The sequence below is a fragment of the Vicia villosa genome, unplaced genomic scaffold (assembly GCF_029867415.1).
Source record: "Vicia villosa cultivar HV-30 ecotype Madison, WI unplaced genomic scaffold, Vvil1.0 ctg.000053F_1_1_3, whole genome shotgun sequence".
NCBI lineage: Eukaryota > Viridiplantae > Streptophyta > Magnoliopsida > Fabales > Fabaceae > Vicia > Vicia villosa.
The window spans coordinates 133,698-146,371 of NW_026704983.1; the positions used below are offsets into that span (position 1 = coordinate 133,698).

The following is a 12,674-nucleotide window of genomic DNA, read 5'->3' on the forward strand; positions in this document are numbered from 1 at the left end:
TTTTGGTCCCTCTAAATATTTTAGATTTCGTTTTTAGCCCCTCTAAAAATTTCCTTCAAAAAATAGTTCCTCTAAAATTTTTCATCCACACTTTTAGTCCCTCCTGCTAACGTCCGTTAACAGAGCTGACGTGACACTGCCACGTGGCAAAGATGCTGACATGAATGAAACGTGGCATTTGATTCCCATTTTATATTTTTTTATTTAAATTTTATCTATAACGACATAATTTCCGTCGCAAAATCCATCGCAAACATGAACATCATATAATGGCCCAGAATTTGTAGCTAATTTGTAACTAATTCCTAGCTAATTCAAAGACATCATTTTTATGACCTAAAATTTGTTTTTTTACATGATATTTTACAAGAAATTTTATCACATTATAAGGATATCTCTCACAAAAACTTAATTTTTTTTTTACTTGAGATGAATTAAATATGAATTTTTTTACAGGTCGATTTTCTTTAAAACGGAAACAAGGAAAACGTTAACATATGATTGATTTTTAAGCTATTATTTTTCAGGAAGTTATATCATAACATATATAAAATATCTGCAAATAATTTTTATGGCATTTCAAATAAGTCTCGATTTATTTTATTTTTTTTTATCAAAACACATATATGTGTTTTGATCAGAAATTTAAAATAAATCGAGACTTATGCTAAATGTCATGAAATTTTGCAGATAATTTTTATGTGTTATCATCTAATTTCTTGCAAAATATTAGCTAAAAAAATCAATCATATTCCAATATTACATTGTTTCCGTTTCGTGGAATACCAGCGCTTAAAAAATTCTTATTTAATTAACCTCATGAAGAAAAAAAAATTGTGGGAGAGATCCTTTTAATTTGATAGACTAATATGAAGAAGAAGAAAAAAAGTAAAGTATGTCAGTCATTTTACAATCAATAGGGTTAAATTTCTCATTTCGTCACTTGAAAAAAAACATTTATATGTTATTCAAAAAAAAAAAACATTTATATGTGTTTTGATCAAAAAATCAAAATAAATTGAGACTAATTCGAAATGTCATGAAAATTTGCGGATATTTTATATATGGTATGATATAACTCCCTGAAAAATAATAGCCTAAAAATCAATCATATGCTAACATTTTCGTTGTTTCCGTTTTAAAGAAAATCAACTCGTTAAAAAATTCATATTTAATTCATCTCAAGTCAAAAAAAAAATTAAGTTTTTGTGAGAGATATCCTTATAATGTGATAAAATTTCTTATAAAAAATCATGACAGAACAATGTGGACAGCTGTAATATATCAATGACAGAACAATTCATGCAGATCAGCTCCAAGAATGAAGAAGCTCAGATGCGTATCCTACTTCTTCAAAATGCCAATAAGAATTAGTACTATACTAGTCATTAAAATATAAAAAACACTTCATTAGAGAGTGATAACGAATCCTTATATTAAGTTGCATAATAACTACAATTAAGTAAAAACTACTACATGTTTTCCTGTACTTTTTTTTATAAATTCATATTGTGTCATGAATATATGATTATAAAAAATTGTTGTAATAATATTGGTGACACCTAAAATAAAAATCCTGTATTATGCAGTTACTCATGTCTCAGGCATAGTGAAGTTACATACACTAGTTACAAGCTAGCAGTCAATATTGACGATGCTTCTTGTTGTCTCAAGCTATCAGCCACATGAGCAATTACTCCTATACCAGCATTGTGAAGCCACTCACTTTTCACCTGAAATTGAGAAATTCTGATGTTAAAAACTCTATCAATGATGCCATCATCATCTGAGAGAACAGGTGGATAATTACATGAATGTTGTTATGAGCAAAGAAAGGCCAGAATGATGAATGGAAGCTGACATCAACTTTTCTCCATCCCAACTGTTGTAATCCCTGTATGACTTCCTCTGTTCAGAAGATACATAGTGGCTTTAGTGGAACAACAGAACAGATAATTGATAACTCTGAACAGATAATTCATAATTCTTCAGCTACTCTAGGCATTAATGTCACCTTCGATAATTTCATGATATTCCACAGTCTTATGGGTACCAGGTGCATTTTGAGCTTCTTCCTTTGCTTTCATTGCTTCTTGAGAAAATTGAGGACCATCGGAAGGGACTGGAGGGCAATACTCAACATCAACCACGTGCTTGTATCCATCTAAAGATTGGCTAGGAGGCTGTCAATACAATAGAAAATGTTAGTACGCTAGAAACATTAAAGCATTCTCAATTTTCTAGCTCAAACATTTTCCTGTTTTATATTAAATAATTTCTCCCCCTAGTTTTTGTATGGAATCAGCCAGAAGAACACTGATGCTATCGTTATCTCCATTCCAAAAGTTAATAATTTATCTTCCAAGTTTGCGACACATATCATGACACTGATAAACTAGGATGGCAGAATTAATACCACTAACAATATATTAGTTGCAGTTAATTGCTTTGATCCATCATTAATTTTATTTATTTATAAGGGATTTATATACATTATTCAAGAACACCAGTAATGCAAGTATCAGCTAATACAAATTTAACTCCCAAACACTACCACATGCATTCTTGGACAAAGCCTTTCATTTCATGCCAACAGATTGTGACTCTGCAGTGATAGGAATTTCCACTTCAACTTTCAATATGTAATTATGAAGGGTTGCCAGAGGTTAGGCTACAAATGAACTGGGTTAACATACTGCCAATTATAAATCCTTCTTGATAGATGAGAGAAGGTCTACCTACCTTGCTATCAAGAGAAAAGGAAAGTTATCCATTGAGATATAAAAAAATGCGGACTGTGCAGGGGTCGATTGTTGATAGAAGGTCTATCTCAGGGCACTCCGCGGTTTTGGGAGGAAATTTGGTAATGAAGAGGAGTAAAAGCAAATACTAGTTGCAAGGTCAAGTGCAAAGACAGAATTTCAAGATATGGCTCACAATGTTTAAGCTGTGTAATGGGTGAAGAATTGAAGATCAAATTTGATGACCTAAAAATAAACTATGAGGATCCGATGAGGCTATTCCGTGACAATAATTTTGTAAGTAGCATTGCACACAATCCAATACAACATTATAGATCCAAACACAAAGATAGACTGACGTTTGATCATAAAGAAATTAGATAGCGGTCTAATAACTATTACCTAAACCCCCTCTGGACTTCAATTGGTTAACACCAAGGGGCTTGCCACCAAGCAGTTCCTAGATCCTACGTGCAAGCTGAGATGATTGACATCTACTCAACAGCCTGAGGGAGAGTTTTGTAAATATGTAACTGGCATAAATTTAGGATAGAATATCATCTGTACATATTTTCAATGTATCAGTTATTATTGAGACGAAATTTATTCCCTTTTTCTTGATTAAGATGTATAAGGCTTAGCCTATATAACCACATTAGTGTTAGTACTTTTTCCAATTCAATAAAGAAGATTTGGTTCTTCTCTTGTTTTCCCACTGAAATCCTTCTCCTCTTTTTTCTGCTTTTCATTTGACTTAATAACAAATTAGAATGTTAGTGATAACCTTACAATGAGTAATTAGATTACAAGCTCAAGACATTAACAATGTCGGAATATACAGTATATAACTCTAACCATCTTAAATCTTAAACATTGAAATCAATAACAAGTGAACAAGATAAACTAAAAGGAGAAATCATCATATTCACCTTACTGAGCTCCATTTCCCTCCTTATCGAGGATGTGCGCCATCCAACCATATCTATATTAAGTTAAAGAAATTACCAAATTGAGGAAGAGGGGAGCAAAAGTTACCACTTATATACCTAGCAGGTCGTAGAATAAATAAAACATACTGAGAGGATACGATCATATGAAACATTAGCATAAATAATGCGACATTTAAATGCTCCAAGTGCAGATCTACAAAAACACTAAATCTTGTAAGTAACATATTACTTAATTTAAAAAATAATGCGAAGTAAGCACCAATAGATTCCTTTGCTTACAGAAACTTTCCATCTTCACAATCAGAAGCCATTCTCAACAGAAGAGGTGGTCTGTTGGGTTTACCATCAGTAAGGAACAACTGACTACCTGTCCGACCAACAAATAAAGGAGCCATAGGTGCAGCAATCTTTTCTAGTATTGGGACGCCCAACAGAAATGGAAGCTGGAAAATATGCACACAACACTCTTATGTCCGGTAAATTTTCGGTGTAAATTGAGAAACATGAAGAGTTTCAACAAAGGGTTGCCTCAGTGTCATTAACATAAAATTTATCCAGCAAGATTAAAATTTTGTCAGGGTCTGTTTGTGGTTAATGTAAATCCCAATTGAACTTTTTCTCATTATTGGAAGTGCTAGTGCTAGTGAAGGGAAGCCTTTGGCCCAACAGTTGAAGTTGCTGCCATGTGACATGGTCATTAGATCAGTCTCCAGCAAATGCAAGGTAATGCAGCCTAAAATAGACCCACAATTGATCTAACCCTTCCCTGAACCCTATGGAGGGAACTTTATAGCACCATGTTGTCCGTTTTTTGGTTTAACACTGCGATTGAGGAAGAGCTATTAGTATTCTCTCCTCTTTTTACTCTTCCTTTTTTCATTTTCAAAAGTCTTTGAAGGTTATATGCTGTTAGACTTCTTCTAATGGCAATTATGGGCAGTTAACTTCTGAGAAGTTATCATGGCAGTTATATTATTTAATTTTAGGAATAAATAGGGAAAGGATAGGAGAAATTGATTATGGGGCAATTTTGTAATGGTGTTTGGAGGGAGAGACCAGGCTCTCTAATTCTACCAAGCTCTCTAATTCTTGGAGGGAGAGACCACGACTCTCGATTTTCTTGGATAGGAATTGTCTTTTAATAGTATAATAATTATTTATTTAGCTAATGTGAATTATGCATATGTTGTAATTATGTGTATGTTGTAAGCTCTGTAGCACCGACATGGCGACACCTCTAAAAAAAGGTGTCCATGTCAATGTCGGTGTCCGAAACCGACATTAACATTTGTGATTACATTTAATTAATTCATTTTTCAAATTACTACCGGTGTCGACGTGTCATTATCGGCGTCATGTTTCCTGTGCTTCATAGGTTGTAAGCACATGTTGCCGTAAATAAAAGTCAGTTATTACTATTAATTTGCCCTTAGGTACCGGTTTCTATCATATGAAAACAGAAGGAACAAATTATATATATGAAAAAGGAGGGGCCCATATAATTCAGGATGGTCGTATGAAATAACAATGCTTCAAATTATAAGCTAAAGTAATATCTCAAAGGAGAGACAGTAATAAAGAAAACCATATTAAAATATAGAGGTATATAGAGCAAAACTGCAAAAGAAGAAACAAATACTAGAGTGACGTTTCTAATATGCTTATGTACAAGAATATACAGGGCTTCAATAAGTTTAAAATCCTTGCATGTAATTATTTGATTACTTTTCAACTATTTGCATTTTAATATACTACAATCCTAAATGAGCAGTAAAAGATTTAGTACCAAAAATGGTGCCTTAACTTGATTTTAGCTTCAACCAACATACTATAGTATAGGAGATTCAACGATTCAAAAATTATAACATCTTATATAAAGCAAAACAAAAAAAAAAAAACATAGGCACATAATTAATATGGTCCGGAACAGACCTGCCTTTTTCCTCTTACACCAAGATGTGGAGTAGCTAAAGTAATAAAATTGATTGGCTCCAACCCAGCAATCATCCCTCCTTTCGAAAAGCTTGTGCTTTGGGAATTTCCTTCCGTGTTGGTTGCAAGATCATCAGGTTGGTCCCTATTATATGTATCGCGTGAATAGAGGACAGAAATCGCATATCTAGCAAACAAGCCTCCTAAAGAGTGGGCCAGAAAGGAGATTCTTTTCAGACTTTCTGTTTTTCTGACAACTTGCAAGACCTGTTTTGATAAAAGGAAATAAACATACATGAAACAACTCAGAAGAAAAGTTATTAGAACTGAAATTGGGTGTCCAAACATTGGACACAGAAATCTGCATATCTCATGACTCACTTCATCAGCTAATCGTTTTCCAGCTCCATCAATCCCAGTAAACGTCTTAGTATAAGTATTTGATGAACTTACTGCAGAGATCAAATAATTCTTAAGGACTTCAGCCAGACAAGTAACTTTAAGTTCATGAAAGAGGAACTTAAGTGATTCAAAAGAAAACTTTCACAGCTCTAATACAAACTGTTATTTTGAACAGCTTAGGATCACTACTTTCCAAGCAAGACTATAAATAGACTTTCTAATGCATTGACTTAGATTAAAAAAGTTTGAAAAAAAAGAAGAATATTCAGCACAAGAGCGAGAGTTTGATTTTGCAAGCCAAATCATAACATAAACTACCAGAGAATTCTGAAATACTGACTGAAATTAAACACAAAAAAAATGAAATTCACTTCTAACTCCACGAAATGTTACAGATGCATATATTTTTTATCAAACTCCCGTCGGTATATGCCCTTACATGCATGCTTTACAAAAGACAAAAAAAAATAACATAGAGAACCACAAGTGGAATACGTACTAACCAAAAATTAGAAAGTTCTTTCCAAGGCGCCTTTTCAACTCTGCTTCTGCATAAGTCCAGTCCGCAGTGCTGTATCAGTAAAAATATTAGTACAGCTTTGTACAAGACTAAGCTACAGAACAACAATCAAATGACCAGCAGAAATAAGGGGATGTATGTATAGCACATATCCATTGCCCCAAAATTTAACTTTTCTCGCTTTCATCTACTAAATTGCGAGCTTGAAAATAACTTTTATAAAATGAATCAGATTTATGATGGACAAGTAAACTGGAAAGGGTGCCGACTATTCATAAACAGGGTGAAAACCATAAAAACTTCAATATGAATATAGTAACAAATAGTAAAAGTGTTATGCATACTAATTCCATCTTTCAGTTCAGCCACAATTCAATACAGCAATTAGAGCAATTTAAATTTTCTAAATATAAATATAAATATACCTAGCCAAGATACCATGAACAAGAACAAGGAGATGATCTGGGTCATTCCTAGAATTTCCCATGCTAGAAATAGACTTTCCATTAGTGGTAGCACTCATAGCATGAGCTCTTAGGCCCTGGTGTCTCTGTCCACTGTTTGTACCTGCCAAAGTTCATTAGCCAGCTTTAATGAAAGCTAAATGCTATTCATACTTGCATCAATATTATGGTCATTCACTTGTTATCATAACTGAATTATTAGACTAGTTGTTACTAGGCTTGGGATAGCACTAGTATAGAAAAATGAATGCCAAATACTGAGGATGGAGAAAGCAAGCCAAGGAGGCCATAAAAGGAAAAATCATAAATCGAATTACAATAATTTCAATAATCGGGAAGTGAAAAACAGCAACGAAATCCATAACAGAACAAATCAAGAAAAAGCGTACAAAAAGAAAGGAAAAAAAATACCAGAAGGAAAATTGAAACCGGAATTGGACGCGGAAGACGAAGAAGAAGAAGAGGAGGAATGAGAAGCATGAGAAGAGGAAGATGCGACGGGGCTTTGTTGCGAGCCACTCTTGTTGATGAAATTGGAGATTCGAGACGTGTAAGAACAGCGCGCGTGAATGAACGGAGCCGTAGCCATGATGTGTGTGTATATATATAAATAGTGTTGCAAATCCTGAAATCTCTCTTTTGAAGGAAAAGTGTCACAGCAAAACGCCACAAGTTAACTGTTGCTTATAATCGAATATATAAACTTGGAAGTTTCAGAAGTCTCATTCCATAGATGATAACTAAAACAAAAGTGATTGGTAGTACTATTATTCTTCACACACAGTTTTTCATTGGAACGACTCAATTGCGATATTATTGATGGATGGTAGAAAGAGAAGTTGCCAATAGACGACACGCAAAGCCCAATAAATAGTGACGTAAGCACGCGCCAAACTGATAATTATTTTTTGGTTTCATAGGCTGCCTGTATATTTTTAATTTTTTTATACATCTATATACTCCCTCATGTCATAATTATAAGACTATGTACAATGGTTTATGAATTCAACATAATTTTTTTCACTTTTTATACTCCACATTATCGTCTCTCTCTTTTTTCTAATAATTCAACATTCATTCAACTTTAACTCACTACAATGATTTTAATAAAATTCAATACCCTACCATTTTTATTTTATATTTTTAGTTTCTTTAATATTTTGTTTTTGTGAAGAGTTAAAATGTAGTGCACTGTAAAATAGTTTTACACTATCATCCAACAGAGAATTATCAATCTGTCATGTCATTAAAGTTTTTTTAAAATAAAAAAGTGTTTTAATTGGATATATGATGGTGATTGGTTGGCCGTGTAAAAATATTTTACACAATGCATGACCCCTTTTCTCTTTTGTGATTATATATTAATAACAATTATTGATTAAATTAAATTAAAATAATTACGAGTTAGTTAAATTTATTTTAATTTTTTTTAATTTAATAACTTATTTGAATTTTATTTTTCTAATTTTATATTTTTAATTATTTTTTGTGTGTAAGTAATAAAGACGAGATATAGAGATAGTCATTATTAAAACAAATAAAGTTACAAAACTTAAAATACAATATAGTAAAATATGATTTTGAATGTTAAAAGGGTTATTATTGGGATCATTTCACTAAAAAGATGTTTAGAACTATAAACAAAAATATATTAGAGGCTAAATAGAAAAACTAGAGAGAAAAAAAGTCGATTTTTTGTGTGTGTCCAAATCAAATGAACCAAGTCTCTATTTATAGACCAAAAAAAAATTATAAATTTTGGTGAAAATAAAAATAAATAAATAAATTGATTTATTATAAAATAATTGTCCCAAATAATTATGATGAAATAAAAATTTAAATAATCAAAACAACCAATAAGATTTTGTAAAGTATATGATGTGGTCCCCACTCCATTCTCATTCAACATGTTGAATATATTCAACACCAATTAATTTATGTCATATTCAACATCTCATTCAACACACCATTGCAAGCATTCAACTATTAAAAAAATTATTCAACACCCCCATTGCAAGTGGTCTAAGTAAAAATTCTCTTTCTAGGTCCATTGAGTAATAAATGTATCTGGTCTACATAAACGACCAGATACATTCATTATTCAATGAACATAAAAAGAGAATATTTGCTTATAATTATTACTGGAGGGAGTACGTACCTATACATTATAAATATATGATATGTTCTACTTTTATTTTTGAGCTAGTATACTCAAGAAGAAAATTGGAGCTAAATAATGATTCAGGAGCGGTGGTTGAGGTTATTCTAAAAGGTGCGTCAGCAAGTTATGAAGGACATGCTCTGATACAGCCGATTACTAGGTTAATTAGGATGCATGAGGATGTAAAAGTTAACCACATTTTTCGAGAAGCAAATAAGTGTGCAGTTGCGCTAACTAACAAGGGCGGTAAGTTACACGATATTTATACTTATTTTTCCATTGCTCCTGACTTTCTTAATGCTTTTTTAGATGATGACTCTTTAGAGGTTTTCTCCCTAGGTTGATTCAGTTTTCCTCCTTTGGGTTTCAGCCCTCTTTATATATATATATATATATATATATATATATATATATATATATATATATATATATATATATATATATATATATATTATTCTTACTTTTTTTATATATAACCAACTAACATTATATTAACATAAGTTTAAGGAGTATTTAACTCTAAGGAGTAATTAAAAATTAGAAATTTAATATGCTTTTTCGAATTTAATGAAATGACCATATCAGAAATTATTTAAAAATAATAAGTAGAATATCAGAAATTTCACATTCATACTGGAAGTTGTTTATAAAATTTAGTGGAATAGTAAAAATTTAAGAATTTTCGGTAGAATTTCTCGAAAATTTCAAAATTTCAGAGAGAATTTCATGAAAATTACAAAAAATACAATAAATCTTACTTGAAATTGTGAAATTTCTGATACTTCATATTCTTTTGTAAATTTTTGGTACTTTCTTCCTTACTAAATTTCTTTTGTTTTTTTTTCTTCATTTTTTCAATGAGGACCATAGGAAAGGACATCATCATTGCCGGCAGGACAACAGATAGATCAGAAGTTGCCGCTAGAGCTGCTAAGACAAAGACTTTCAAGCTACGTGCTAGACAACATGCTCTGTAACACCCTATATAATATACGTCTAGAATATATATTATACACAACATTAATTGGTACTGATACAACATAAGTGCCTAATGGCATTATTACATAAACATGTCTAAGTATACAAACACATAGTTAAGCTCATGTTATATAATAGTACCTAAATAAAAATCTAAGATATATGCACAACATCTTCATTGTGCATAATCCACAACGGAAGATTATGAACTCAACATCTTCGAAACATCATCTACGAGCTTCTTCTTGCCTTTAACCTGCAAAGAGCTACCTGAAAAACAATAATAATAATAATAATAATAATAATAATAATAATAATAATAATAATAATGGGGTGAGATAATAATCTTAGTGAGTTCCTCTATCATATGGGTCCACTTGGGTCTATAACGCTTCTACTTGATTTCTAATTCAAGTATTCACCTTCCATTACTTGTGCATAACTCACACAATGTTACTAGGAGTTGAGTATTCAAGGGGTATTTGCATTGTCTAAAAACATGTCACTTGACTTCTCATAACCTGATAAATCAATATTCAGATTCACGAAACATCGATCCCCGCTCGGGCCTACATTTAGGTCAAGCTTGGTTCATGCATGCTCGTATTATTCAACTTTCGTTGGATATCGGGTTTCCCATGGGACGTGAACCCACTTCAGAAATTATCACTCGTATGGGACTTGAACCCACTTTGAGTATATTTCACCGTATGGAACTCGAACTAACTTAGTTGTCCACCTTTCCCCCATGTCTGCCATGGTTAAGACTCAAACCCAATTGAGGCATAAATCATTGGTTCTACATCCCCATTTTCTTCTCTACATAAGCCTCTTAAATGGTATGTGCACACATCAAGGAAAAAATATCTAAATATGTGATTAGTTCCCATATGCTCGTGATTGTTCTCATCAATCATTAGGTGATCATTGTCACTAATTCTCATGACATCATATTAACTCTCATGGCATCATAACATATCCTTCTCATACATAAATCATACATGTTCCATACAAAGATTTTCATTTATGTATCGTTCACGCGACTACTTGTCTATGGTACACACTATTGTACAATCACGTCCAAGGATCAGTATCTAAATCATTTCATATCCTAAGTTATCTTACTAATCCATTCACCTAGTTATATTCCTAGGTTTACCTCACTCATCATCATAAATTTTATCCATGTTGTTATGAAATAATTACAATCAACAAGTCATAATATAAGTCATGGAATAGGTCGCATAATGATCACAATAATAATGCTTAACCAATACACACAACACCCATGGCATCCCATGGCTTATTCTCATCACTTGATGAGGCATGTATTCTTTTTCTAATTATTTCAACCTCACAATAATCTAAGGTACGACTCCCGTCTTATGGTGGAAATGGTGAATTAACTCATACAATTATCATGAAGTATCCTTCAAGATCAATTTAACATAATCTTGTTCCTAGGTTATTTCTGATTCTAATTTATTTAAACGCTTAATTACAATTTTGGCCCTCTGAGTTATTTAATAGTTTGATTTTGGTCCCTTAAGTTTTAATTGCTTGATTTTGGTCCACCCAAATTTTTCAATTGCTTTATTTTGACCCTCCAAGTTTCAATTGCTTGATTTTGGCCCCTAAAATTTGAAAATTGCTTGATTTGGGCTCCACAAGTTTGTCCCCTTTTGCATTTGATATCCCTTAGTGACATGTAGACTAAACTTATCTTTTTTTATATACTTTTTCTCTTCTTCTTTTTTTTTTTTACTTTTTTTTTCTAATTTTCTTCTCTATAATTATAATTTTCTTCTCTTTTTAATAGTTAAACTTTGAACGAAATATCTTGAAAATCTCAATTAATTTCATTCAACATGGTAAATTATTTTGACAACAAAAAGATAGACCACTAACTAATTAAAATAACAAACTCTTTAGCCAATAACATGTGTGAACTTTCTAACAAAGTTATTTTAAAATATACAAACAAACATACAACATCCCTTATGAAAATATTGAAATTCTATATGACTAATATGATTGCTAAACTTTGGGATTTTATGCTTAAATATGAGGGAGTTATTGGCCAAATAGTTTGTTATTTTAATTAGCTAGTGGACTATTTTTTTTTTTTTGTCAAAATAATTTGCCATTAGGCATAAGTTGAATAAAATATTTAAGATTTAAAAAATATTACATACAAAGCTTAACTATTAAAAAGAGAAGAAAAATAGAATTGTAGAGAAGAAATTTAAAAATAAATAAATAAATAAATTTAGTTTACATGTCACAAGGGGACTATCAAATGCAAAAGGAGACAAATTTGAGGGGACAAAATCAAGCAATTAGAATATTTGGGTGACCAAAATCAAGCAATTTAAACACGAGAGTCAAAACAGCATTTCAACCTTATTTAAATCACTCAAACAATGTTAATCCAATGCATATAAAATCAAGGTAGGAGTTAAAATACTTATAAAATACAATGGCATAAGCATACAACAACAAGAGCCATGTCCTAGTGGTAAGGTG

At 31.7% G+C, this 12,674-nt stretch overlaps 1 protein-coding gene across 2 annotated transcripts; it reads right to left on the reverse strand.

Annotated features, from left to right (window-relative positions):
• Nucleotides 1-1,410: 1,410 nt before the first annotated feature.
• LOC131623171 (putative lipase C4A8.10) lies at nt 1,411-7,821 on the reverse strand. 2 transcript variants are annotated; one of them, XM_058894176.1, is made up of 11 exons: nt 7,421-7,821; nt 6,971-7,112; nt 6,529-6,596; nt 6,005-6,075; nt 5,624-5,890; nt 3,971-4,134; nt 3,829-3,884; nt 3,671-3,723; nt 2,015-2,183; nt 1,811-1,908; nt 1,411-1,733 (listed from the first exon to the last, which is right to left on the reverse strand). In XM_058894176.1, the coding sequence occupies exons 1-11, from the start codon at nt 7,596-7,598 to the stop codon at nt 1,629-1,631; spliced, it is 1,371 nt and encodes a 456-aa protein (XP_058750159.1). In that variant the 5' UTR covers nt 7,599-7,821; the 3' UTR covers nt 1,411-1,628. The 2 variants fall into 2 exon arrangements, with proteins under 2 accessions (XP_058750159.1, XP_058750160.1); XM_058894177.1 differs by having other exon boundaries at nt 6,971-7,102; nt 7,421-7,558.
• Nucleotides 7,822-12,674: the final 4,853 nt, after the last annotated feature.